General features: G+C 37.5%; 1 protein-coding gene across 2 annotated transcripts in view; it reads right to left on the bottom strand.

The window, feature by feature from the left end:
- Nucleotides 1–25,792, bottom strand: part of cntnap3 (contactin associated protein family member 3) — a 133,721-nt gene that overhangs the window by 15,909 nt on the left and 92,020 nt on the right. For both annotated transcript variants that reach the window (XM_079861207.1, XM_079861208.1), the window contains exons 11-19: nucleotides 25,463–25,569; nucleotides 21,982–22,101; nucleotides 20,426–20,623; nucleotides 18,943–19,099; nucleotides 17,453–17,580; nucleotides 17,108–17,278; nucleotides 6,039–6,257; nucleotides 2,947–3,186; nucleotides 295–519 (exon numbers count right to left, since the gene is read on the bottom strand). In XM_079861207.1, coding sequence (XP_079717333.1) covers nucleotides 295–519; nucleotides 2,947–3,186; nucleotides 6,039–6,257; nucleotides 17,108–17,278; nucleotides 17,453–17,580; nucleotides 18,943–19,099; nucleotides 20,426–20,623; nucleotides 21,982–22,101; nucleotides 25,463–25,569 — 1,565 coding nt within the window. The remainder of the gene's footprint in view (nucleotides 1–294; nucleotides 520–2,946; nucleotides 3,187–6,038; nucleotides 6,258–17,107; nucleotides 17,279–17,452; nucleotides 17,581–18,942; nucleotides 19,100–20,425; nucleotides 20,624–21,981; nucleotides 22,102–25,462; nucleotides 25,570–25,792) is intronic.

The raw sequence follows: 25,792 nt of genomic DNA on the forward strand, positions 1-25,792 counted from the left end.
AATTCCCTCTGAGAATTGGACAAGGAGAGCCTTAAAAACATCTCTGGCACGCGAGATCACAGACGCATGTTTACATGCAGTCATGAAAGCGTCGAGGTCTCAGGAGGGAATAAATCCCCCGCCGGCATGCGACGTGCCATTTCCCTTTATGGAGGATTTCTGACAATATACAAAGTAATTTACTGTGGCTGACATCCCGGTGTCTTCAGAGATTCCCAGACTCATGCTAATCCAAATGAATGTGCTTAGGGTGCATGGAACCAAACCAGAGAGGAAGATTAGAGAGTTTCAGACCGTTTCTGTTGAGCAGGACGGCGAGGTATTCTCTGTAGTACGAGTTGACGTAAAGAAGCAGCGCTGGCGCTTGGCTCGTCCTGAAGCTCAGCGAAATGTTCTCTCCTCTCAGTGTTAAATCAGAGTAGATGGAGGACGACAGCGCACTAATGTTCCTGTTCAGCTCGTACGGCTCTTTAAACGTGTACGTGACGGAAGTTCCGGGTTTGAAGAAGGCAGAAACATCTGGAAGTGAGGTCAAACACACCTGGATTAGGATTATATTTATACAGAACTATCATCACTGTGCTATATTTACATTAACTTGGCAATTTGGCCCAACATTTTTTTTCCCAAATAATTTGTTATTCATTTAATTTTACATGTTTGTTAGACCTCAAGTATGAATGTAAACATAACTTGTTAATATATAATATATACACATATATATATATCATAAATTTAATCAATGTTCAATGAATTTAATCAATGTTTTCAAATGTAATCAAATGAAAATATAGCAATTCATTTTCAACCCAATTTTTTACTTAACATTTTTATACAACAGTGTTTTTATTATTTTGTCAAATAAAGTGCAGCACAACACAACTTGTAAGTTATATTTGTAATTAAAAATGGATGAAAAATATCTTAATTGTATAATATTCCTTAAAATAATAATAATATCTTGAAAAATATAATTGTACCATACAATAGTAATATATTTCTGTCATAATTTCTTCAAGTTAAATTGAACTTTTATTGTGTATTTTATGATAGATTTTATCAAATGAATTGGTGAATTGTTGTTATTGCTAACTAAAACGGAAACTAAATTCATTTTTGGTAATCGAAATGCTGAAATAAATAAAAATATTAGATGAAAAACAAAATAAAAAATAAAATGAAAATTAGAAATAGTGCCTTGGAAACTAACTGAAATAAGTTTAAGCTGAAGTACTAAAATGACTAAAACTAAAACTGAAATAAAAAGAATATTTAAAAAATAAAAACTAATAAAATGACAAAGCACATACGAAAATTACTAAAACAAAAAATAAAATAAAAATATAAAAAAATTACTAAAATTAAACTAAAGATGAAAACTAAACATGGCCACAACATACTGTATAAACTCGTGGGAACGTGATAATATGTTGTTGCCACGAGATATTAATCCGTGGGAAAGTCATATTAAGTCGTGGGAATGTGATAATAAATCGTGGCCACGAGATCATTTTGTTGAGGTAACGACATCATGTCGTGGCCACGCGATGTAAAGTCGTGGCCTCGAGATCATATGTTGAGGGAACGATATATTTTTCTTGTGGCCACGACTTCATATTTTGAGAGAACGACATCTATTTCTCGTGGCCACGAGTTATGTTGAGGGAACCACACCGGTCAATACTGTACATATACAGCAGTCGGAGATGGAGATGACTGATGAAATAACATTTTACTTTGAATTAGGAATGTCATATAAAGATATAGTGCAGTCTCTGGCATTAAGACATGGGTACAAAAGTGAAAGACACGTGAAGCGCATTCTTAAGTTGAATGGGCTTCTTCGTCGGAAATTTGCTCGGGTCACGAATAAAGTCCCGTTTAAGGCAATAAACAAAAACAAATTATGAGAAACTTAAATGGACAAATAAAAAAGTAAATTATGACCGGGGTAAAAGGAGTGAAGTGTGAAGATTCGGTTCCCACATGTTATAAAACTCGTAGCCACGAGAAACGGATGTTGTTCGCTCAACATACGATCTCATGCCCACGACTTAATATCACGTTCCCACGAGTTTATATGTTGTGGCCACGACAAAACTGTGAACCAAAAGTGAACCGAACATGTCCCCTCCCGGTCACCGTAACTTTTTTTTAAAGGGGTGGTTGATTATGATTTGACTTTTCTAGCTTTAGTTAGTGTGTAATGTTGCTGTTTGAGCATAAACAACATCTGCAAAGTTACGACGCTCAAAGTTCAAAGCAAAGGGAGATATTTGCTTTTAAAGAAATCGCTTTTTAAGGACTACAACAAACTGCTGGTAGAGACTACACAACATTCCTCCAGGGTTAGTGACATCACTAACCCTAAAATTTACATAAACCCCGCCCCCTGAACACGATTGATAGATTATCATGACAGAATATGCTAATCAATGACTAGAAGATAACTACACATCAGCTGCATAAATTCATCAATTAACCATTCAGAAATGTCCTGTTGCTTCTACATGTTGTCACTTCTTCTTGAGTCTCTCCATCATTGTCTGAATCCGGTTTGAACATAAAAGACTAAAAGTTTTTGAAATTTTTAGTGCATGTCTGTTTAAGTGCAAGCTGTTGAAGCTCCGCCCCCTGTGCCGGGAGCAGCAGCTCATTTGCATTTAAAGGAACAGACACAAAAACGGTGCGTTTTTGCTCACCCTTAAAAAGTGACAATTTTAACATGCTATATAAAAATATCTGTGGGGTATTTTGAGCTAAAACTTCACACACACACTCTGGGGACATCAAAGACTTATTTTACATCTTGTAATAAGGGCATTATACCACCCCTTTAAGTAAAATATTTGTGCAATGACCTTTGAGTTCATTATCGCCGTTGAAGATTTGACAAATATTGATATACAGCCCAGCTGTTAGGGTTAACACATTTGTTTTGTGTACCTTTATGACAGAAGGTTCCAGTGAAGGGTGAGAGACTGCAGTCGCAGGTGAAGCCGTTGTAATTCTCCACACAGGCGCCGTGATTCTGGCACAGGTCCCCGTAACTGCTGCAGTGTCCGGGACATCCCGGCGTCACTCCGGGCGTGATCTCTGCCCTCTCCTCCAAATCCAGCGTCTTCCCGTTCAGCTTCAGCGAACGAATGCAGCCGAGAAATCCTTTCTGCCTGGAAGCGGTTCCTCCTGAAAACACAACCGGACACAAGCACAGTCGTTCTCCAGTCCTCGAAAACACACAGCTGTCACAAAGCCATTTAAAAGACAGGATGATGACAGCAGAGTTACAGGAAAAAGACGGCTTTTATCGCACAGACAGCGCAACCTTTGCGAGTGTTGTCAAGGGTTTGAGTCTGAACTTGAGCCGCCCGTTCAAAACAAACGATCGCTGACCCCTTTTCCCCCACTGATGTGTTGAATCTTCTGTCATTTTCTGCTGTCAGTCTTTCACTGTGGTTTTGTCCTTGATATGGTAATTGCTTTTGGAGGAAAATTGTGTTTTTTTTTGCATTCTGTTCCTGCAGATGACAAGCTATAAATACAGAAATAATGCGCTCTGCATACATTAGTGCTTAGCGTTTTAGTGCTAATTCGTTTGAGCGAACACCTCGCTGTGCCAGCTGTGCTGTATAATCATCTGTGAAATATTCAAAGCAAAGTTTGAAATGCTGTTAAAAGTTTTGACATACCAGTGATGAAATACGAGACAAAGGCAAATGTGTATTAGGTCCCTTCAATATCTCAATGTTCTTGGACAGAAATCAGAGTACATTGAGAGCAATTGGAAAGTTTTAAGTCCTCCACATTATACGTTTTTTTTTTTAATGCTTTTTACATTTTCAACCTTCTTTAGTGTGTAATTTTGCTGTTTAAGACAAAAAAAAGCACAAAGTCCCTCAAGCGGGAGTTCTTCTCTATATCAGTGTCAGTGTTTCTGAACTCCCTGAACGCCTCCATTGTAGTCTTGTAGGAACAAACACGTCACAATATTCCTCATTTAAATAATTCATACGCAGAATAAAGGGGCGGGGCCTGGTTGAGTTAGTTAGTGTGTTAAACTGGCGGTTATGGTAAGGGGCAGGACATTTCCCAAACACGCTAGAAGTGCTTGACCAATCACAACACACTGATCCAGCCGACCAATCAGAGCACAGTGTGCTTTTCAGAAGGACGGGCTTCATAGAGACAGGAACTAAACAGAGCGTTACTGACAGACTGGGAAGAGAGGAGCTGCAACAATGGAGAATATGGGAAAAAATCATATGAAACTATAATACAATGGGTTTTTTTTTTACTCAAACCACTTAAGTAAACTTAAGGCAGTATAACTACTCGCAGTATAACATTGAATAACTACAATGATGTATGAATTTTTATTATGATTTTTGCTATATAATAACAAGAATGAGGTTTATGTCAAATTACAGCAAAGAATATATTGAGTAAATGTGGTTAATTTTCACTAAAATAATATCAAAATGCAAAAAAATATAACTTAATGGTCCTAAAATATGCATCAAATATATAAATAATATAAAATAAAACAGCGTTTTTATTGTTGACTGAAACTAAAAATATTAAAAATCATTTTCAATAATTAAAAAAAGCTGAAAAAGACTGTTGAATTTTTAGATCTCAATATAAACTCTCTAGATTTCTTATTCAATTATCTGAGCTGTAATCCACATTATTTCATAGCTTATTATTTGTATTTCTCCTATTGGTGATACTTGAGGTGAATCATACCTGAGATCTCCATTAAGTTCTGTGTCTTGTGTCTGTGGCAGCCTCTCAAAGCTGATATCTTGATAAAAATAGCTTTCTTTGCCATGTAATGTCCTGAACATAATATAAGCGATACTGAAAACGTCTCCTCCAGTACAACGACTGACATGTTTTACCCAGAAGACCTCAGACCTGCATTATAAACTGGTTGAAATGGAGTTCTTCATACCCATGAACAGTCATGGGAACCTCCGGATCCAATTGCCGTTGAGTGCTGTACAAAAGAACTAAAGATTGATCTATAATGACACTACTTTCTCAACACTTACTGGAAAACTCATTCCTGCTGAGTTCCTCCAACAGAGAGACAGCTTTCAAATTTGCCAGGAGCTCGGTCAAGGTCAACAAATCTAACTTCACAGAAAACTTCACAGCGTTGGCTACTGATGAAACCTCATATTTCAGGTCCATATTTTCACACCAAAAATCAAAAGAAAAAATAGGAAATTATATTTTGCATAAAGAAAATTAAGCCTGTTTTTAGAACCATTAGGACTTTTTGCATTATTCATTTTTTTAAATAATATTTTCAGGACATTTACTTACAAATTCTTCTTATTATAATGCATCCAGATGTTTTATATTTGTTATAATTCTAATTATTCTTAATTACTCTTTATAGTGAAAAATACTATAATACAATTTTTCTTTCTTCATTATAAAGGCTGTAAAACAAATACTACAATTATGTATGAATACCTTTAAATAATACATTATTATCACTCAATTATAATAATCCATTAAAATAATTTTGGGTAATTCAAATAGCTGAAAAAACAAACAAATATTAGATGAAAACTGAAGCAGAAAAAAAGTTTAAATTGAAGTACTAAAATTACTATAAGTAAAACTGAAATAAAAATAAATTAACATTATTTAAAAAAAAAAAAAAACCTAATAAAAATGACCAAATTACTATAACTTTCAAATTAAAATGAATCCATTGTTGGTAGTATGTAAATAATACTAAAATAACACTGAAATAGAAATGTAAAAATAGAAATAATAAAAATGGAAAATATTTGTAAGCAACATTTGCAACCCAACATTTTTAGGGGTAAATATTTATAACTAAAATTTCCTCTATTTTTTTTTTAATTTGGAGTGTTATATGATCTGGACATGTTGTTCTTCGTGAGATTGACACAAAATGGACAAATAATGGCCGTCCAAAACAATGATAACAGCGATCTGATTTCTGAACAGCACACAGGGTGAAGAGACATCATTTTTCTGATAAATGTTCTTCCTACCCACAAATAACTGGCTGTTGAGCTGCAGATGAATGTGTCCATCAGCGGGAGCTTTCTGAAGGGCCGCGGGATGGTGGTCCACGTACAGCGAGGCTTCCTTCACGTTGCGCTCGGCTCTCACATGATGCCAGCGGTTGTCGTTCAGAGCGCCGGGCGTCTCAACCCTCACCTCGAAGGGACCGTTTCCCACGTCGAACGAGAAGACCACTTGATTCGGAGCTGGAAAGAGAAACACATTTGATTGATGTTCATCATCATACTAGCAGATTGACATTTCGTTCGAAAGACGAATGAGACATGAGAACCGTTCCAAAAGGAATCATGATGAAGGAATCTGTTGAGAGTGGCAGATGATGTTTGAGGGTTTGAGAATAATCCAAAAACAACACGCTGTTCTCTAAACGGCTAAAACTTTCAATGATGATAAGAATGAATGATAAAACATCTATCAGCTGCCTTGTGTGAGGTGAGCATCTCGCTGATGAACACCCTCATAAATAGAGCTAAAAACCCATAGGAGAGAAAACTCTCACATCAAGGTCACATCTTACACCCGGCGCAATACAGCGGCAAACGCGACGCAAGTGTGTTTTGCTAGTTTCAGCCCGACGCAGTTTTCATTTTCACGTCCTGCGCCACGTTGTTTAAATAGCAAATGCATTTGCGCCCATTTGAGCGCCCATGGGCTGCTGGTCTGAAAACGAGGTGTGTGTTCTGGCGCATTGCTATTTTGAGGAACAGAAATAGACTGAGCCATTGGCCGACTGAACCCTGGTCTAAAGTCAATGGCGTAATGTTATTATTTTTTGTTATTTAAAGAGCGCGTTAGTAATGTGCGCCTATAGGCGGGTCCACAACGCGCGTACACTCTGCTTATTAAACACACAGGGACAGCACACACACATGCCAAATATTTAAAATAAATTACAATGTAAAAGATTATTATTGTGTACAAAAAGATATGGTGAATCCGGCTTGTCCCGTAGATGTTCTGCTTGCGCACTTTTACCTCGCTCACGAGCAGATCCGTTTGCGCTCTGGAGACGCGTTCGGTCTTTCCACTATCAAATTCTGTCATGTAAATAGCGAATCCGCCATGGCGCGAGTGCAACTGGCATTTAAAGGGAATGGGAGATGAGACTCTGATTGGTTTAACACACGTAAATCCCAAAACACACCCATTACTCATTAAGAGAATGGGGACAACCCTTTTAGACCATGCGCCGGGTGTGCCGACCATTTTTCCAGACGTTAAACTAGCGACGTAAAAGTGGATTCATACACACCCTACGTGAACTTGCGCCGTCCGCTTTATACCATGTGCTTAGATCTTTAAAATGGGCCCCAAATCTCTTAAGGATATCAACTGCTTCTCCCAGAAACCAATGGGATGAACAAGTCTTTTGTACAAGTCAGGTGAAGTCTTGTTTCGCGTAGCTAGACCTATAGACCTATAGACTGGTCTTGCAGCTTTCATTGGCCTTGAACCGGCCAAGACCACATCTGACCGACATGTAAAGCAAATAATCACAGTTTGTTTTGTTTCAATTCATGTTTTGGGGCATGGAAATCTAAAGTTGACGTCCCATACTTCCCAAACTTCACATACTTTTGAAAATGCAGCGTTTAGTTGATCCTGATAAGCACTCATTGTCACAGATATAAACACAACAGCTTTCTTCTTCCATAAGGGGATTTTGGCATCACGATGGGCGAACCATTAAAGAACGTGACACACACGTCTCCCAGAAACTTCAAAACTCCCAACGTTTGCCATTTTGTGTGCCATATGCATCAGATATTCCATGGATGTGCTTTCTGAAGCTGAGACTAGGTCAAATCAAGACAAGTCACCTTTATATAAACACAGCTTCACAGTAATAAACAAGAAAATAACAATAACGGTCACGCCACGTCGCTTCGTTTCTTATCAGTGCGAAAGAGACTCAAATAACCCAGTCGATTTTTGTCTTACAGACAAGTGTTATACATCATTATAAACTGTCTACTTTTGGGCACGCTCACAGGAAAAACTAAATGTTGTGCTTTTCGCAAAATAAAGAAAACAAACATGATGCTCGATCTTGTACATAAATAAAAAATTATTAAAACGAGAAGCATTATAGATTTATAAATTGAAATCACTGGCTCCAAACAGCATGAATGAGGAATCCGATTTTTCTGTTTTCCTATAATTAAATGGAGAGATAATTGGATGAATACATGGTTTGTACAAATGTTCTCAAATAAATGAAACATTCTAACTGTGAAGATCGATGCTGATTAATGAAGGTGTATTTCTGATGACTTCAATCATTAGGTCTTTCACTGCTATGTATTTGATGTGGTTCACAGTAAAAATGTTAATGGATTTGTAGTATACTTAGCATGGAATAAATGTATTATAAATAGATTTTTGTATGTTTTTTTCACTAGGATATGTGTTTCATGTAAATTACAGGTGGGTGTGATTAACATGGTTAAAAAGATTATGCTCTCTGTGGATAATTGTTAATTGAAGTTGACGTTGAGTTATTTAGAAAAACCTCAGATGTTTAACTGACTAATCTTGATTACGTCAATATAATTCATTGTTTAAATAGCGGATGGAGTGGATTTAACACACTGAAAAATGCCTGTGAGCTGAAACGTACATCTTATTTAATTAAAAAGATGAGTGCGGATCATAGCTCTATTTTGTCGTAATAAAATTACCTCGTTTTTTATTTGAATAAATTATGTTTTTTTTTTTTTTAGTAGAGTGTAATATTTGTAAGCTAAATATCCTATTTTTTATTTGATTTTGGAGTGATATATGACGTAGACATGACAGTTCCTCTTTGTGAGACAAAGGAACAATCGTTCTTCCTACCAATTCCTAATTAAATCTAGTTTCCACATCTTAGTTTCTTCACATATGTTGAAGACTCGGCAGAACTTCAGGCTCCCGCCGCTCCATCTGTAGGATTTCAGCACATCTGAATGAAGACCCCTCGCGGCTGAGAAAGATCGGCACCTTCTGTCATGAAGCACTTTCTAATGACAAAAAAACTCTCCAAAAACGCTGATGATGTGCTAAGACCTCTTTATTATTCAGTGCACGCGCGGCACAGCTGACGCTCAGGGTGAGCTACAGAAAAACACACTGCTGGAGCGTCTGTGTGGGAAATATGACACTGAAGTGAGATGCTTTTGAAAATGTAGAAGCAAGCGCACGCGAGTCATCATCTCAATCGTTATTAAAGGGTTTTTTCAGCCAGAAATGAAGATTCTGTCATTATTTACTCACACTCATGTCACTACAAACACTTTATTTCTTCTATGGAACACAAGTGGGGATGTATAGATGAATGTTCATGCTGCTCTTTTTCATATATGAAAGTGAAAGTTCTATATTCAATATACACTATATTCAGGGCTTGACATTAACACCTGCCAACCTGCCAAATGCGGGTGTATTTCAGCAGTGGCGTGTAACGCAGTCACTCCTATTAGACACTTTGGCAGGTTGAATTTTATATATAATATATACGATTGTAGTCTTTTAAAAAGGCATGTGAAATAATAAACTAAGTGCAATGCATTGTTGTCAAAAAAAAAAAAAAAAAAAATCGAGACATATCGATACTGAAATATCTGAACCACTTCCAATACTCATTTTCTGCAGAATAGAAACACGATACCAGCAGCACTTTCTCTCTCTCTTATCTTGACACATAAACCCGTCTCTCACTCACTGCACTCACTCACTCTCTCTCACTCTCTCTCTCACTCTCACTCACTCTCTCACTCTCACTCTCTCTCACTCTCTCACTCAGTCTCACTCTCTCTCTCTCTCACTCTCTCTCACTCACTCACTCTCACTCACTCTCACTCTCTCTCTCTCTCACTCACTCACTCCCTCACTCACTCTCTCACTCACTCTCACTCTCACACAATGTATATTGTTAATATGGGGTTGCATATATTGTGCATAATTTTACTCATTCCCACAGATTTTGTGCTCATAAAGCCACATCTCAGTACTAAATTGATATCTTCGCTGGTTATTGTGCTTAAACAGTCAAATACATACAAAATAATATCATTAAAAAATGCCGGTGTTGGCGAGAATTCATGTAAACACAGTTAGTTATGTTTTAAGTGAAGGTAAACAGTTGAGAAAGAAAACTGAAATCTGTGCGTCAGGTCTTAAAGTGACAGCAGCCTTATTAATATAACAACATGTTTGGGGTCTGTACGATTTAAAAAAAAAAATTTTTTTTATACTTTTATTCATTAAATTCAATCGAAAGTGATATTTTTAATCTTACAAAAGATTACAAAAAATGTATAATGTTTCTATTTCAAATAAACGCTGTTCTTTTGAACTTTCTATTCATCAAAGAATCCTAAAAAACTGTTTCCACAAAAATATGAAGCATCACAATTGTTTTCAACATTGATGACAATAATCAGAAATATTTCTTAAGCAGCAAATCATCATATTAGAATGATTTCTGAAGGATCATGTGACACTGAAGACTGGAGTAATGATGCTGAAAATTCAGCTTTGATCACAGGAATAAATTACATTCTATAATATATTACAATAGAAAACAGTTATTTAAAATTGTAATAATATTTAACAATATTACTGTTTTTACTGTATTTTTAAACACACAAACACAGCCTTGGTGAGCAGAAGAGACTTCTTTCTGACCCCAAATATTTGTAAACCTTTCTCAAACAAAGCTTTGTCAAGTCAACATTCGAAGTTTGTGTTGATTTGCTTTTCCAATTAATACTTACAGCAACATGCATTTCTTTGAATTTCAATTCAGTTTAATTCTATATCCTTAGATTCAAATTCAAAGTGCAATTCTGCAGACCGTTTCTTCAAATCCAGGAAGAGAACTGTAATTTAAAAGGCATTTTCACTCCATCTCTGAATGGTGCACAACCTCGATATGGAAAATAACAGTTTTTGCCACATGAAGGAAATAACATGCTGGCGAGCAAATCACAATTTTAGCTTGAACTATTCCAGCAGCCCACAGCTCAGATCTCAGACGCCATTGTTTTTTCCATCGGCTTCTTTGAAACAAACTTCCTCCGAGTTCACGTCCAACATGAGCCGCCTCAACAGGCGCCCAAACCAGTCAGAATATAACGAGAGGTTAATTGAGCTCTTCCAGCCAAAGGATTTGTCATTATAAAGGAACAAGTGGCAGGGCGCTGTAAGGTCTTCACATACTCTATTCTCATCCATCACACGAGCCCATTACGTCCAGGAATTTAACAGCTCTTTTATGCAGTTAAAGAGTTGCGTAATAGACAGGGACCATGTGGCGGAGGGGTGTAATAAAAATCTAGACACAGACCCAGAGGACATGGATTTTATAGGGTTCGGATGAACGCCAGACAGATAGTGCTCATCTAGTAGCAGTCAAAGTGGATTTTACATTTTGCGAGGGAAATGAAAGTGGTGTTTCTGCATGATTTTTAGTGTTTTGTAATGCGGTTTCTATCATCTTTTGCTTTGTTCATCTGTGGGATTTTTATCAGCTGTTTAATGGTCCAGCGGGCAAAAAGAATATTATATTATGAACTCCAAATTCTCATTACTGAAACGCATCCATATATATTACTTTTAAAACTTCAATTAAACAACTAGAACTATTTCTATTTTTTTAGACATATCGAAGCCATGACCTTGGCATTATTAGCGTCACACCGTGTCCTAACTACACGCGATGCGATGAGTTTCCAGCGACAGGCACTGTGTCTGTCCACACTAGACGCGACGCGACTGTGAGACGCCACAACGTCAATCGAAAATCACAGCCAATCAGAACAGCGTGTGGGCGGAGTCTCGCGGCAAGTGCATAGCCTGGTTGTTAAGTCGTGACGTTACCACTTTCCGATAATACTGTTTCCGGGTCCAGAGTCCGGGTCCTCTCTACCTACCTACCGCTTTCGCTAGTGTTTTTACAATGCCGCAGTGCTGTGTCCCGTGTTGTTTGCACAGACCAGAGTTAAAAAAAACAAGTGACATTCAGCTGTCATTTTACCGCTTTCCCTGTGACGAGAAAGAGAAGAGGAAATGGCTGCAGCTGATAAGGTAAGTTACAAATCTTAAACGAATGAAGAAACTTTGGCGCCAGTGGGTGCTAACGTTAGCACCCACTGGCGCCAAAGCAAAACCAGTGCTTTGAGAAAAAGGCTTATGTAGTCTATGGGCCCTATCTTGCACCCAGCGCAATTGACTTTGTACACCGACGCATGTATCATTCCTATTTTGCACCCGCGCACAGCGGACTTTTCCCTCCACAGACGCATGTCGGTTAACTAAGAAATACACTTGCGCTCCCGGGGCGGTTCAGCGCAAAGAGGAGGCGTGTTCCGGCGCAAACGTTCCCTGGTGCTATTTTGCAGGTTTAGAAAACAATTCCGCCACTGACCGAAAAAACTAGTTTAAAGTCAGTGGCGCGTTGCGCATATTATTCATATGATATTTTAAGGGCGCATGCTTGGCCATAAACAATGTGGCGTGTGCACAATGCGCATACACTTTGATTCTCTCATCTACACAGAAGCAGCGGTTTTCATTTTTGCAAATCATACATTATTACGATAGATAGATAGATAGATAGATAGATAGATAGATAGTTTATTATAAAAGCATACATCTAGCTTACACATTTACCCAAATTATCATACGCCTGTTTAACCGAAGTTAATTTGGGTGTGTTTCTCCATCCCCAACGGCCCTGACGAGAACGTCGGTCTCCTCGGCTGTGAACCGCTCCTGGCGTGCGCCTGGCAAATCCGCCGCTATAATAGGAATCTGCAATAGAACAAGCGCGTCTGCTCTTAAAGGGAATGTGAGATGATGCTCTGATTGGTTTATTTCACGTTACGCCCAAACCACACCTATGAATAATGAAGCTACTTCAGACCAACCCATTTTAGATTTGCATCGGGCGCAAGAGTCATTTATCCCGCCGGTATAATAGCAACAGCGCCCAAGACCCGCCCACAAAGTTACTTGCGTTTTGCGCTTGATACTTGCGTTTCAGATCGTTAAAATAGGGCCCTATGTGTTTTATATGTTGTTTGTTGCTATAAACCCAAATCTTGCATCATGTTTCGGTTGTCAGGCAATGTTCTGTGCCGCCTAGTTAAGATGAAACTAGCTAGCTAAGGCTAACTAGCTAACATTAGCTTTGGCAATAGTCAATGACAAGCTGAAGCACGAAGATGTGTGTACGTAGCGAGAAAAACCATTAGACCAGTTTAAGTATGATAATCTGCTAACGTTTCTCATTTCTATAATACATCCAGGACATTTTTAATATAACTCCGATTGTATTCGTCTGAAAGAAGAATGTCATATACACTTAGGATGGTTCAGGGTGAGTAAATCATGGGCTAATTTTCATTTTTGAGTGAACTATTCCTTTATATTGTACATACATTTGTTTCTGCATATTTGCTTGCAGAAATCAGATTAAAAAGTAAAAAACAGGTAAGGGTGCCTCACTAAAGAAGGACGTGATCGTAAATAAATTTACAGGTTCCGCCATTGTTATTTCTGGACGAGCGGAGCGCTTGGACCCGGAAAAGGCTAAACGCCACGCGTGACGTCAGACTTAACAATCGGTTAGAGAATAGAGAGTAATCTTGACGGCACTCGCAAGAAAATGGATAAGTAGCTACATAATCAAATTCACAAATATTACACCATTTAAAAAATACATAGGCTACTGAGTTACTAAAACAATCTTTGTCAAAGAATACACTTGTTTGTTCACAGTTTTAACGTTCTTGTTCCCATTTGTTTAATTTCAAGATCTGAGGTGAATTATCCATTGTTGCTTTTACAGCTACAAAGCTGGAGCACTAAATGATATTCAAAGTCACATTTCACGCTTTTAACATTAAATAAAGCACATAAACAGTACCTGAGATTATCATCGCCACACTTTGTGTTTGTTGTTCCAGCGCGACATCGCAGAAAAATAGAAACTGTTTCTAAGATAGAATCGTCGCGTGTCGCCGTCGCGGCTGGTTAGGACAAACACTCTGATTAACATGCAAAAGATACCTTTTATTGTGTGTCGCGGCGTCGCATCGCGTGTAGTTAGGACACGGTGTTAGATCTACAGGAAGACATGAGGAATCATTCATGTCTGGAGCATGAAAACAAACACTGAAATTTCATTCTTCGGTTTAGGCCTTCAGACCAAGCCTGGTAATACCAAACTCTGCTACTTCGCTTTGCTTCGTAGACAGAGTCTGGCATGGCATAATTGAAAAGCGTTTTCTTTCTCGCGGGGGGGGGGGGGGGGGTGCTTGTCTTAAGTTTAAAATCATTGGTTACCCGTAAGCCACTCACATAACGTTTGGTTATGGCGTGTGTTATGTGCATGCTCAGCCGCATCTAACTTCCACTGTAAACACATGTATGATGTGAAAACAAAACCATCAAGCGAAATACCGGAGTGAACATGGCTGTGCGCGACTTTTGCAGATTATGTGAAGTAAATCTACGCATCCACGGTACAATCAGTGTCTACGTCACGGCTCTCAGCCCGCCCTCTGTTCGTTGATTGGCCGGCTGTTTTCAGGCCGGAGGAAAACGGAAAGCTATTACGCTGTCTCAGACTGAGTACAGAAGCGAAATGAAATTGAGCGGAAGTAAGAAGTCTGACGTAGTCAGGCTACTTCAGACCCCGAGTGATCGAGATGCTTGACTTGGCAAACACTGCTAATAAAATGACCAAAGGTCTTAAATTGATCATATAGAGGGTTCTCACTCTGAGCGCATTGCAAACCAGTGGAGCACATCTCTACATATTGGTTCAACAGCTATTCTGTGGTAATTTCCCTGGAGGAAAGCGTTTTGTGATGTCTATATTTTCAGCCGACAGCTTCTCTGGATTATTTCTCCCTTTGGTGGATAAACAAATACTCAGCAATGTCGAAACTCAACACACGTATGTATGTAACCTTGCAAATATGAGCATACACACACACACACACACACACACTTCTGCTTCACTCAATCACTACATCATTACATATTGATTCTTTCGAGTGTTTTTTCCTACAGGGGTGAATCTCATGAAGCCATATTTCATCACAAAATGAAAAGAAAAAAATTAAACTTAAATTTTATGGCCATTAAGATTTTAAGGCCATTCAGCATAAAAGATTAAGACATTTCAGCACATTTAAACTCCAAATTCTCATTACTGTAATGCATTCATATATATATATATATATATATATATATATACATACAGTGAGGAAAATAAGTATTTGAACACCCTGCTATTTTGCAAGTTCTCCCACTTGGAAATCATGGAGGGGTCTGAAATTGTCATCGTAGGTGCATGTCCACTGTGAGAGACATAATCTAAAAAAAAAAAATCCAGAAATCACAATGTATGATTTTTTAACTATTTATTTGTATGATACAGCTGCAAATAAGTATTTGAACACCTGTCTATCAGCTAGAATTCTGACCCTCAAAGACCTGTTAGTCTGCCTTTAAAATGTCCACCTCCACTACATTTATTATCCTAAATTAGATGCACCTGTTTGAGGTCTTTAGCTGCATAAAGACACCTGTCCACTCCATACAATCAGTAAGAATCCAACTACTAACATGGCCAAGACCAAAGAGCTGTCCAAAGACACTAGAGACAAAATTGTACACCTCCACAAGGCTGGAAAGGGCTATGGGGAAATTGCCAAGCAGCTTGGTGAAAAAAGGTCCACTGTTGGAGCAATCATTAGAAAATGGAAGAAGCTAAACATGACTGTCAATCTCCCTCGGACTGGGGCTCCATGCAAGATCTCACCTCGTGGGGTCTCAATGATCCTAAGAAAGGTGAGAAATCAGCCCAGAACTACACAGGAGGAGCTGGTCAATGACCTGAAAAGAGCTGGGACCACCGTTTCCAAGGTTACTGTTGGTAATACACTAAGACGTCATGGTTTGAAATCATGCATGGCACGGAAGGTTCCCCTGCTTAAACCAGCACATGTCAAGGCCCGTCTTAAGTTTGCCAATGACCATTTGGATGATCCAGAGGAGTCATGGGAGAAAGTCATGTGGTCAGATGAGACCAAAATAGAACTTTTTGGTCATAATTCCACTAAACGTGTTTGGAGGAAGAAGAATGATGAGTACCATCCCAAGAACACCATCCTGTGAAGCATCCTGAGCATCCTCTTCACATCCTGCTACTGTGAAGCATGGGGGTGGTAGCATCATGCTTTGGGGGTGTTTTTCTGCACATGGGACAGGGCGACTGCACTGTATTAAGGAGAGGATGACCGGGGCCATGTATTGCGAGATTTTGGGGAACAACCTCCTTCCCTCAGTTAGAGCATTGAAGATGGGTCGAGGCTGGGTCTTCCAACATGACAATGACCCGAAGCACACAGCCAGGATAACCAAGGAGTGGCTCTGTAAGAAGCATATCAAGGTTCTGGCGTGGCCTAGCCAGTCTCCAGACCTAAACCCAATAGAGAATCTTTGGAGGGAGCTCAAACTCCGTGTTTCTCAGCGACAGCCCAGAAACCTGACTGATGTAGAGAAGATCTGTGTGGAGGAGTGGGCCAAAATCCCTCCTGCAGTGTATGCAAACCTGGTGAAAAACTACAGGAAACGTTTGACCTCTGTAATTGCAAACAAAGGCTACTGTACCAAATATTAACATTGATTTTCTCAGGTGTTCAAATACTTATTTGCAGCTGTATCATACAAATAAATAGTTAAAAAAGCATACATTGTGATTTCTGGATTTTTTTTTTTAGATTATGTCTCTCACAGTGGACATGCACCTACGATGACAATTTCAGACCCCTCCATGATTTCTAAGTGGGAGAACTTGCAAAATAGCAGGGTGTTCAAATACTTATTTTCCTCACTGTATATATATATATATATATATATACACTAAAAAATATTAATGATCTTTAAAAAAACTGAGAAAAAACAGCTGTCATCCGTCTTGGCAGGTTTTGTGAGATTCCCCTGTAGAGGAAAAAGCTGGAAAGTTGAACACACTCACAGCTCAGTTCAATCCGGATGAAGTCTTTGATCCCCAGGTTCTCCAGGAACACTCCTGATGAAGAGCTGGTTTTGAAGAGGAAGGAGATATCGGCGCTCAGCTCCCCGTGGAACGTGGGAAAGTGCAGGTACGACGTCTCCTTGTTGAAGTAGGCGGCGTTCCAGAAGTTACCTGGAGAAAGCATTTACAGTAGCACGTCTCTAGTTCACCGGGAACAACATCATGGTTTTTCATTAAGCATTACTGCATGTGTGACAATCTACCCAGAGCCGGTCTGACAGGCTGACAGGGTAAGTGGTTACAGTGTGATTAGAGCAGGTAATATTAAATCTGTGCGGCACTTACTGTCTCCGTAACACTGCATGGGACCCACTCTGTAGGCCGCCTCTGAACCGGACCTGCTGATGTCACCGATCGCCAGCGCTCCAACCGGCAAATGCTCTTTATGGGACAGCAGCCCGGAGTCATTAGACCTGTCAAACATCACAAAACAGCATGTTGGTACATTTGAGAACAACACATAAACTGTGAATCTCATGAAAACTGTCCAGGTCATATTTCAAAATATAATCAAAATCAAAATATGATTTTTTTTTTTTTTGCATTGTAACATTATTATCACATTGTTATATCATTGTCATAATACGGGAAAAAGCTAATTTATATATATTTTTTATATTATGTATATTGTATAACTTAATTTTTAAATAACACAATATAATACAATATAATATAATTTAATAATAATCTCCCAATTCTCATTACTGTAATGCATCCATGTTTTACTTTTATTACTCCAATTAAATAGTAAATCTACTACATTAATTTATATACATATCAAATATATATATATATATATAATACTTATTTCATAGTAGAACTAATATTATATAAATCATAAGATACAATTTAACAATTTTTTGCATTTTAACATTACTGCATTGCAAGCACATTTCCCAATCTCAAATTCCCAAAGATGTGTGAGAAAGCTAACTTATAAAGAGAAGCAAAATTGTAAAACTTAATTTGTTGATTGCATCATAGTGCCATTAGGTTTGAATAAAGCTTGTTTCCACTACAGAATAAAAAATGAAAAAAGCTAATTGCAACTTTTTATCTTGCAATTCTGACTTTATTTCTCAAAATTGTGAGATATAAACTTGCAATTCTGAGAATAAAAGGTTTAAACTTTATAATAACAGTTATATATATGCAAGACATAAACTCGGAAGTTTATAATTCTGACTTTTTTTTTCTCAGAATGTTCACCACCACAATGACGATAACTATAACGATAAAGATATAGTCCTAAAAATCATTCTATATGTAAAAGAATAGCCCAAGAACAGTCCAAACCACAACTATAACAATAACGACACAGAAATAATATCTTTGGAATCACTTTCAGAACGATTTCTTCCAGCTGATGTAATGAAACATTGACAGCCAATCAGAATCCATCCAGGAAAGAGCTCGAGCATTTAAAGCGACAGATGACAAAACTGCCGCACGCGCTTAAAATAAACAGAACGATATTGTGCGTTAGTGTGGACACTAATATAGTTATCGATTTTGCTGTGAACAGGCCTTAAGGGTGTGGCAGGTTTGATTAAAATGAACTCTGGTGCGATTGCTCTGATAGTGTGGTTCATTTGAATAAGTGTGAACGCTGCCTGAACCCTGGTGCCACCAAACAAGCGGACCGAGACTCCTGAAGAGGTGCGGACAAACGACTCTGATGCGGTTCGACTGAAATATGAACGCAACTCAGACCAAAAACAGGACATGATGTCATAAGCTGCGACCCTAAAAGGGACAGAATACTGGTGTCGTACCACTCTTTGCTGTCGGCATCACAGTTACAGAAGTGTTCAGGATGCACACAGTTCTCCTGAAGGCCACAGGCACACTGCTGGCTCCCCGGCACTGCTCCACCCCAGTACATGTGCGCTTCACCAGCCCGTCCCACCCACCAGCTGAAGGGGGTCCCGTCTGCAACACACACACACACACACACACAGCATTCATCATGAGCTCTACACAATGATGCTTAGACACTGAAATGAGACATTAGACATCATAAAAGGAAGATTTTTGCACACCCAGAAGACATGAGATTGCTCACAGGTTGCTCTTTTACAGTTCTCAGTCATTTTAACTTTGTCTCAGATGTTTCAAAAATGTAAAAGCTCCTCAAAATAAGTGCAAATAGACACAAATGAGTCAATAGTTCAGATCATCTGACCCTGAATTGGATGAGATTTCTGAGTTTTGGTTGCAGACTTGTTTGGGATCTTGTCATGAGAAACATCTGGGAAGTAGGGAATTAGATGTTTCTACTTCTTCAAAAGGAATAAAAAACAGACACAAATGGGTCAATAAACCCTGAATTTGATGAGAAATGTTTGAGTTTTGGTTGCAGACTTTGGGATCTTGGAGAATCTGAGCATAATTTGAGACTATAACTGGGGTGTTTTTTTGTCATGAGAAACGTACGAGAAGGAAATGAGATGTTTCTACTAAAGTTCCTGGAAATAAATGAAAACAGACACAAACGAGTCAACAGTTCAGATCATTTCACCCTTATTTTAATTAGAAATGTTTGAGTTCATGACTTTGGCAAAATCTTGGCAAATCCGAGGAAAATTTGCGTGCGATTACTGTGGTCTTTATCTCGAGAGAAACATCTGAGAATCAGGCTTTATTAGCTCTATATTTAATCTCACTGCTGTCTACCAGAAAGAATTGAGATGTTAAAGAGATCTCATGTGTGATCTGTCATCTCGAGACGATCGCACTCCCACACATCTGTCCAGGTTTAATCGAGACTAGCGTGTTTATTCATTACTATTCACCTGACATTTCCAACATTTTCTTATTTACGCCTGACACCGTGTTCTCCTCGTCTCATGAAGAACTCCGATAATGAGACAACTAATGGACGTAATTACCGTGGGTCGTGTTTGGTGTTTATTTGAGAGACTACGAGAAGCGTTATCACCCGACTCGACCTGTGATAGAGAGCCACTGTACCAAACCGCCCATGACAAACCCACACAAACAAACAAACAAACAAACATGATAAAAGCACTTCAAAGGTACAAATGCATATGAATAATGTACCCTAAGGGGCCTTATAATTAATTTAATGCCGAAAAATGAGGCGGGGGGTATAACTCAATATAAACTGCCCATAACAAAGAGTATAACAATCAATTTGAGCTGTGTGCTTAAGCGTCATGCGAGCGTCTGCGGTTTTAATAAGCCTGACCTTTCATATGGAGGGGGCGATCGATATTCCTAATGAAAAGGGCTTACCTGGTGTGTTCAAGAGCCGTGACTTTTTGCAGTGGTAGGAGAGCTCCTGCTCACAGTATTCAGCCTGGGTGATTATCGCCCGGATCTGCTCCGCGTCGGCGGAATAGTTAAAGTGGGCTAAATGCTGATTCATCCCGGAGGACGCTTTTAATTTGGTGAGCTCCGTGTTATTGTGTTGTATCACCATCCATGCTTTATCTGCAGGGAGAGAGGGATTCAGACCATGAAACGAGCCAAAAAGACACACTGTGCAGACTGTTTCATCTCAGGCTTTGCCGATTTTCTCCTGTGCAACAGTCACGTGACTTTCAAAAGGTCACAAGAAGTTCAGAAAAAACCTCAAACATGTTATATCTACTAAACAATCATAAAAATAGAGGTTCTTGTGTTCAAAGAATCCTTTTCAAGCTTCGTGGTTCTTTTTATTATTGACGTTTCATTTTAGGGTCTTTATATTGATTCTACTGGAGGCATAATGTGTTCAAATCAACATGAAATGACATTTTCAACCGATTTTACTTTTGTAATGTGACATGAAACAGTGTTGGTACTTTAACATAAACTAAAACTGAATTTATTAAAAAAAATTAATTCATTGTAATGAAACAAATAAAGATAACAATAAAAAATAAGATAAAAATATCAGATGAAAAATCTAATTATATGAATGAGAGAATTTAAAAAAAAAAAATTAAATGAATTAAAATAAGTTTAAATACTAAAATTACTAAAACTATAACTGAAATATAAACTAAATAGAATTATTTAAACCCCAAAAACAAATAAAAAAATGACAAAAACACAACGATATTAATACAATTTACTATATATATATATATATATATTATATATATATATATATATATATATATATATATATATATATATATATATATATATATATATATAGTATATATTATTAGTTATTATTAGAATTATTAGTATTATCATTTTGAATGAACACAATTTTAATAAACAATTAAAACATACATAAAAACCTATTTGAAATATTATATAATAGTATATTAATAATACTAAAAGAATACTAATATTAAATATGATATTGAATGAGAGAATAAATTAACCATTGGGAATTGATTGGCTGAGAGATAGGAAGGTAATTTGAATAGGGAGGTGGTTATGAAAAAACTTTTTCTTCAGAATAACATGCACTGATGAATCATGTACAATAAGATGAGCAATGTGTAATGATAAGAAAGTAAAAAGAGTCGATATGAATTTCATATCGATTTCAACAAAGGAAAAGTGAAGATCTAAATGTAATGTGGTGGTTTTCTAAGAAACCAAAGCACTTTAAAAGCTTGTTCGATTGCATCAGGCTGTAAAAGCCATTCAAACTTTATTTGTAAGAGCACACGTCGCACAGACACGCTCAAAGGTTGATCTGTGGGGTGTTTCTGAAGTGTTTTTCCACGAGTGACTTCCTCCGCGGGGTGTGACACGGTGTGTGAAGGATCAAAAGCTGTGGATTAAAGCCCCAATTACAGAGTGTTTAAAGGGATTTAATCAGTTTGGATAAGCTGTGTGAGATTCACCTGACATGTTGCAGTAGATTAGTTGAGGTTTGATGGGGCCGCTTCCATCCACGTCTATGTAGTAAAAGCCAGACGTGTTTCCTTTGTGTTTGTACGCCTCACACGACGCTTCATAAATGGCTGTAAACACAGAAGTAGCAGGTTTGTCAAACACAGAAGTTGTTCTCAAAATGCACGTGTGGAGCGATAACGAGGTGAGACTGTTGAAAATAACAACAGTAACATACATAAACGAGTGCGCATTCACACTGTCTGTCTACAGATGAAGTTGTGACCAGTACACGCAGCATGTGTGAAAATGCAGCTCGTAGAAAAACGTCACTTTTTTCACACCCTGTTAAATGTTATTGCATAATAAACAGGATGGTAAGATTCCAGTCCTTTAGATGATCTGGAGAAGTCAAGCTGCCCTTTAGAAAATATAGTTAGCTACCAGAAAAGGCCAAGATCTTTTAAATTATATAATCATTTGATCGCATGACTCAGTGTTTATCTGGCACAAAATAAGTAGGATGGCAGCATTAAAACTAATATGTAAATGTGTGTATTTATTTATAGTCATTTATATGACAGTATCAGTAGTGGGCAAAAGTTATGTCTGGCTTAGGAAAATTGAAATTGCATCCTTTATTCAAATATTATTAAATATTGTTAAGCATACTCTGTAGTTGTGCTTGCAGAGTCAATTGTTTTATTTGTGATAATAACGCAATGAAACATGCCAAATTGTGCCGACATACTTTTTGGCCAGACTGTCATACAAAGAAATTATGAACACATGCAAAAACAAGAGAGAACCAACAAAATATTAATAACTGTGAGCTTTTTCCTGTGAGCTTTTTGTTTTTCTATGCATCTGTTTTCATAGTAAAATAAAATAATTTGCCTTTTTTTGCCCCAAAATTTTGTTAGATAAATAACCAAGTTTAGTGTTTTGGTCTTTCCTCATATTTAAAATATTTAAAAACTCATATTTTGAGGAAAATGTATCATTTTTATCATTAATTGCATCAATGGTTTGCATAATCTTTTGTACTAGATAGGACATTTTTTGCATATTTTCATGGCATATCGAGCACTTTTATCCCCCAAAAGCAAGAAGAATTGAATTCCTCATGATATGACTAAATATATAAAATATGACACAAGGTCAGGTGCTCATTAGCTGCAGAGGTTGAGTTTTACACACTTATGGATTTACACCAAGTCTTAAATGAAGTGAAAAGGCCTATTTTGGAGCCATAAAAGAGTGTGGAACAGATTCGGCTAAAATTAAGCACACGTCACTCAAATATTTAATGGCAGCATGAAAGACGCTCACACACTTGAGCTGTTTTAAAGGGTGAGCGTTATTGAGAGGGACTTTACAGTGCGACCTCAATCAGATCTCATATAAAGCTGCTGTAAGTCAGAGGAGCGTTTGGAGGTTTACAAATGAAAGCACATTTCTGCAGTACAGTAGCTGAGTATATCGGCACACTTACTGACATATAATTGCAAACAACAAAAACAACAACAACACATGTTTTTATTGGTTTTCTATGTTGACCAAACTGAGATGATTCTCCAGGTCCTTAAACAGCATATATATATATAGTTCTGCTGTGGCTTTGTACGAAACTATTGTTGTTGGCCAAATAAAGCAAACATAGTCAATGTTATGTTAAAAAAAATATATATATATATATATATATATAAATATATAAATAAATATATAAATATAATTTATATAATATAATTTAGCTTATATAGATATACAAATAATAATTTAGTAAGATGCTTAGGGGGAAGTGGAATACTATAATAGATTTCTGCACCTATACTATAATAGACAGAATACTACAATAGATGAAATACTATAATATATTTTGCTTTCAAGGAAAATAATTAAACAGAATAGCAATAAAAAATAAAGGATTGAAATATATTTAATTTTATTATAATATATGCAATATGTGGAATATGTATCTGTATAGAATAGTACAAAAGAAATATAGCTTTTCTGGGCTTGTGATCAGGTTTTTATAAAGCTTTATTGGTTCACAAATAACTCTCTATCTTGTGCATATGAAATAAACAGATTGAAAAACAGATTGCATATAGATTGTAATTATTTTCCTTGAAAGTGAAACCTACATTAATCCATTTCCCCCTAAGCACCTTAATTGATTGTTATCTTCCCCTGTCTGCATTACATCATGAAATCAGAGCTATGAAACAGATGCAGATGGTCATAATTAAAGCAGCTCTGTTTGCATGCAATATTTATGGCACCACACTTCTCGCTTCATAATACAAATACATTCGGAAGTTTAATTTCACGTATACTAAATTAAGTGTACAGTATATGATTTTGACCATTTGCTCTGAATGCAATGTCTACATAATACAAAATATATTGTGTTGAAAATGTGTCAAAATGAATGTGAGCCGAAGAGAAAAAAGTTTGTAGAGCGTTTAAACTCCAATATAACACAATTAGAACATACAGTGTGATCTGTGGCGTAATGAAGTGAGTTACACAACCATGTCAACATCCCGCCTTCACAGTCGCTTCACACCAATTCAATTTCCATTAAAAGTTCAAAACAACGCAGATAAGAAAGTGCATCTACATATTCACTTAAACACTTTTAATGGCTCGAGTCTGGTGGGGCATATTAGCAGATGAACGAGATCCAGCGCCGATTGACACGGATCGTTCTGAACGTATTTAAAAGCTCACATGAAAAAGCCGACATTGACTACAACAATCAGTTATTAACATTTTGTTGGTTCTCTCTTGTTTTTGCATGTGTTCATAATTCATTTGTATGATGACGTCGGCACAATTTGTCATGTTTCATTGCGTTATCATCACAAATAAAACAATTGACTCCAAGCACAACTACGCAATATGCCAACAAAATCTTTAACTAATTTTAATCATATTTGAATAATGGGTGAAGATATCAGTTTTTCCTATAGGCCAGACATTAAATAAAGTTTGTCTTGAAGATGAAGTAAACTATTCTCTCTGCATTTGACTCCTGATCTGTCCTTGACTTTAAAGGAACACGCCGACTTTTTGGGACTTTAGCTTATTCACCGTATCCCCCAGAGTTAGATAAGTCCATACATACCCTTCTCATCTCCGTGCTGTAACTCTGTCTGACGCACCCACCGCTAGCCTAGCTTAGCACAAAGACTGGAGGTAAATGGCTCCAGCTAGCATACTGCTCCCAATAAGTGACAAAAATAACGGCAACATTTTCCTATTTACATGTTGTGATTTGTATAGTCACAGCGTGTACGAATAACAAGGTCACATGAGACACAGCCATCTTCTAACCGTATACATACTGGGAACTATATTCTCAGAAGGCGAAGCACTGCTACTTCTGCGGATACGGTGAATAAGCTAAAGTCCCAAAAAGTCGGCGTGTTCCTTTAACAGTGTAATGAAAGGTTTGTGGTGTGTGTATTTCAGAAGCGTTCTCACAGCTGTGACAGGTCGCTCCGCTGTAGCCCGTCACAGAACAGTTGCAGTGAAACGTGCTCCATGACTGAGAGCATCTCCCTCCATGTTCACAATGACTCGGGGAGCATCTGGTGTAAAAAAAAACAAAAAAATAGGACATGAAAAATCATATTTGATGTTTGATCTCAAGGACAATCAGATATAGAGAAACAAAATCATTCAGCATTACACATGCAGCCTTTGTAGAGAGTTTTGCATGAAGTGAAAAGCTTGCTGTTGCTCTATCTGATCCTAGAGTTAGAAAAGCACATGGTGACATTTTCATACACACTTTCACAAGAAACATATACA

This window comes from Squalius cephalus (genome assembly GCF_949319135.1).
Source record: "Squalius cephalus genome assembly, chromosome: 24".
Taxonomy (NCBI): domain Eukaryota; kingdom Metazoa; phylum Chordata; class Actinopteri; order Cypriniformes; family Leuciscidae; genus Squalius; species Squalius cephalus.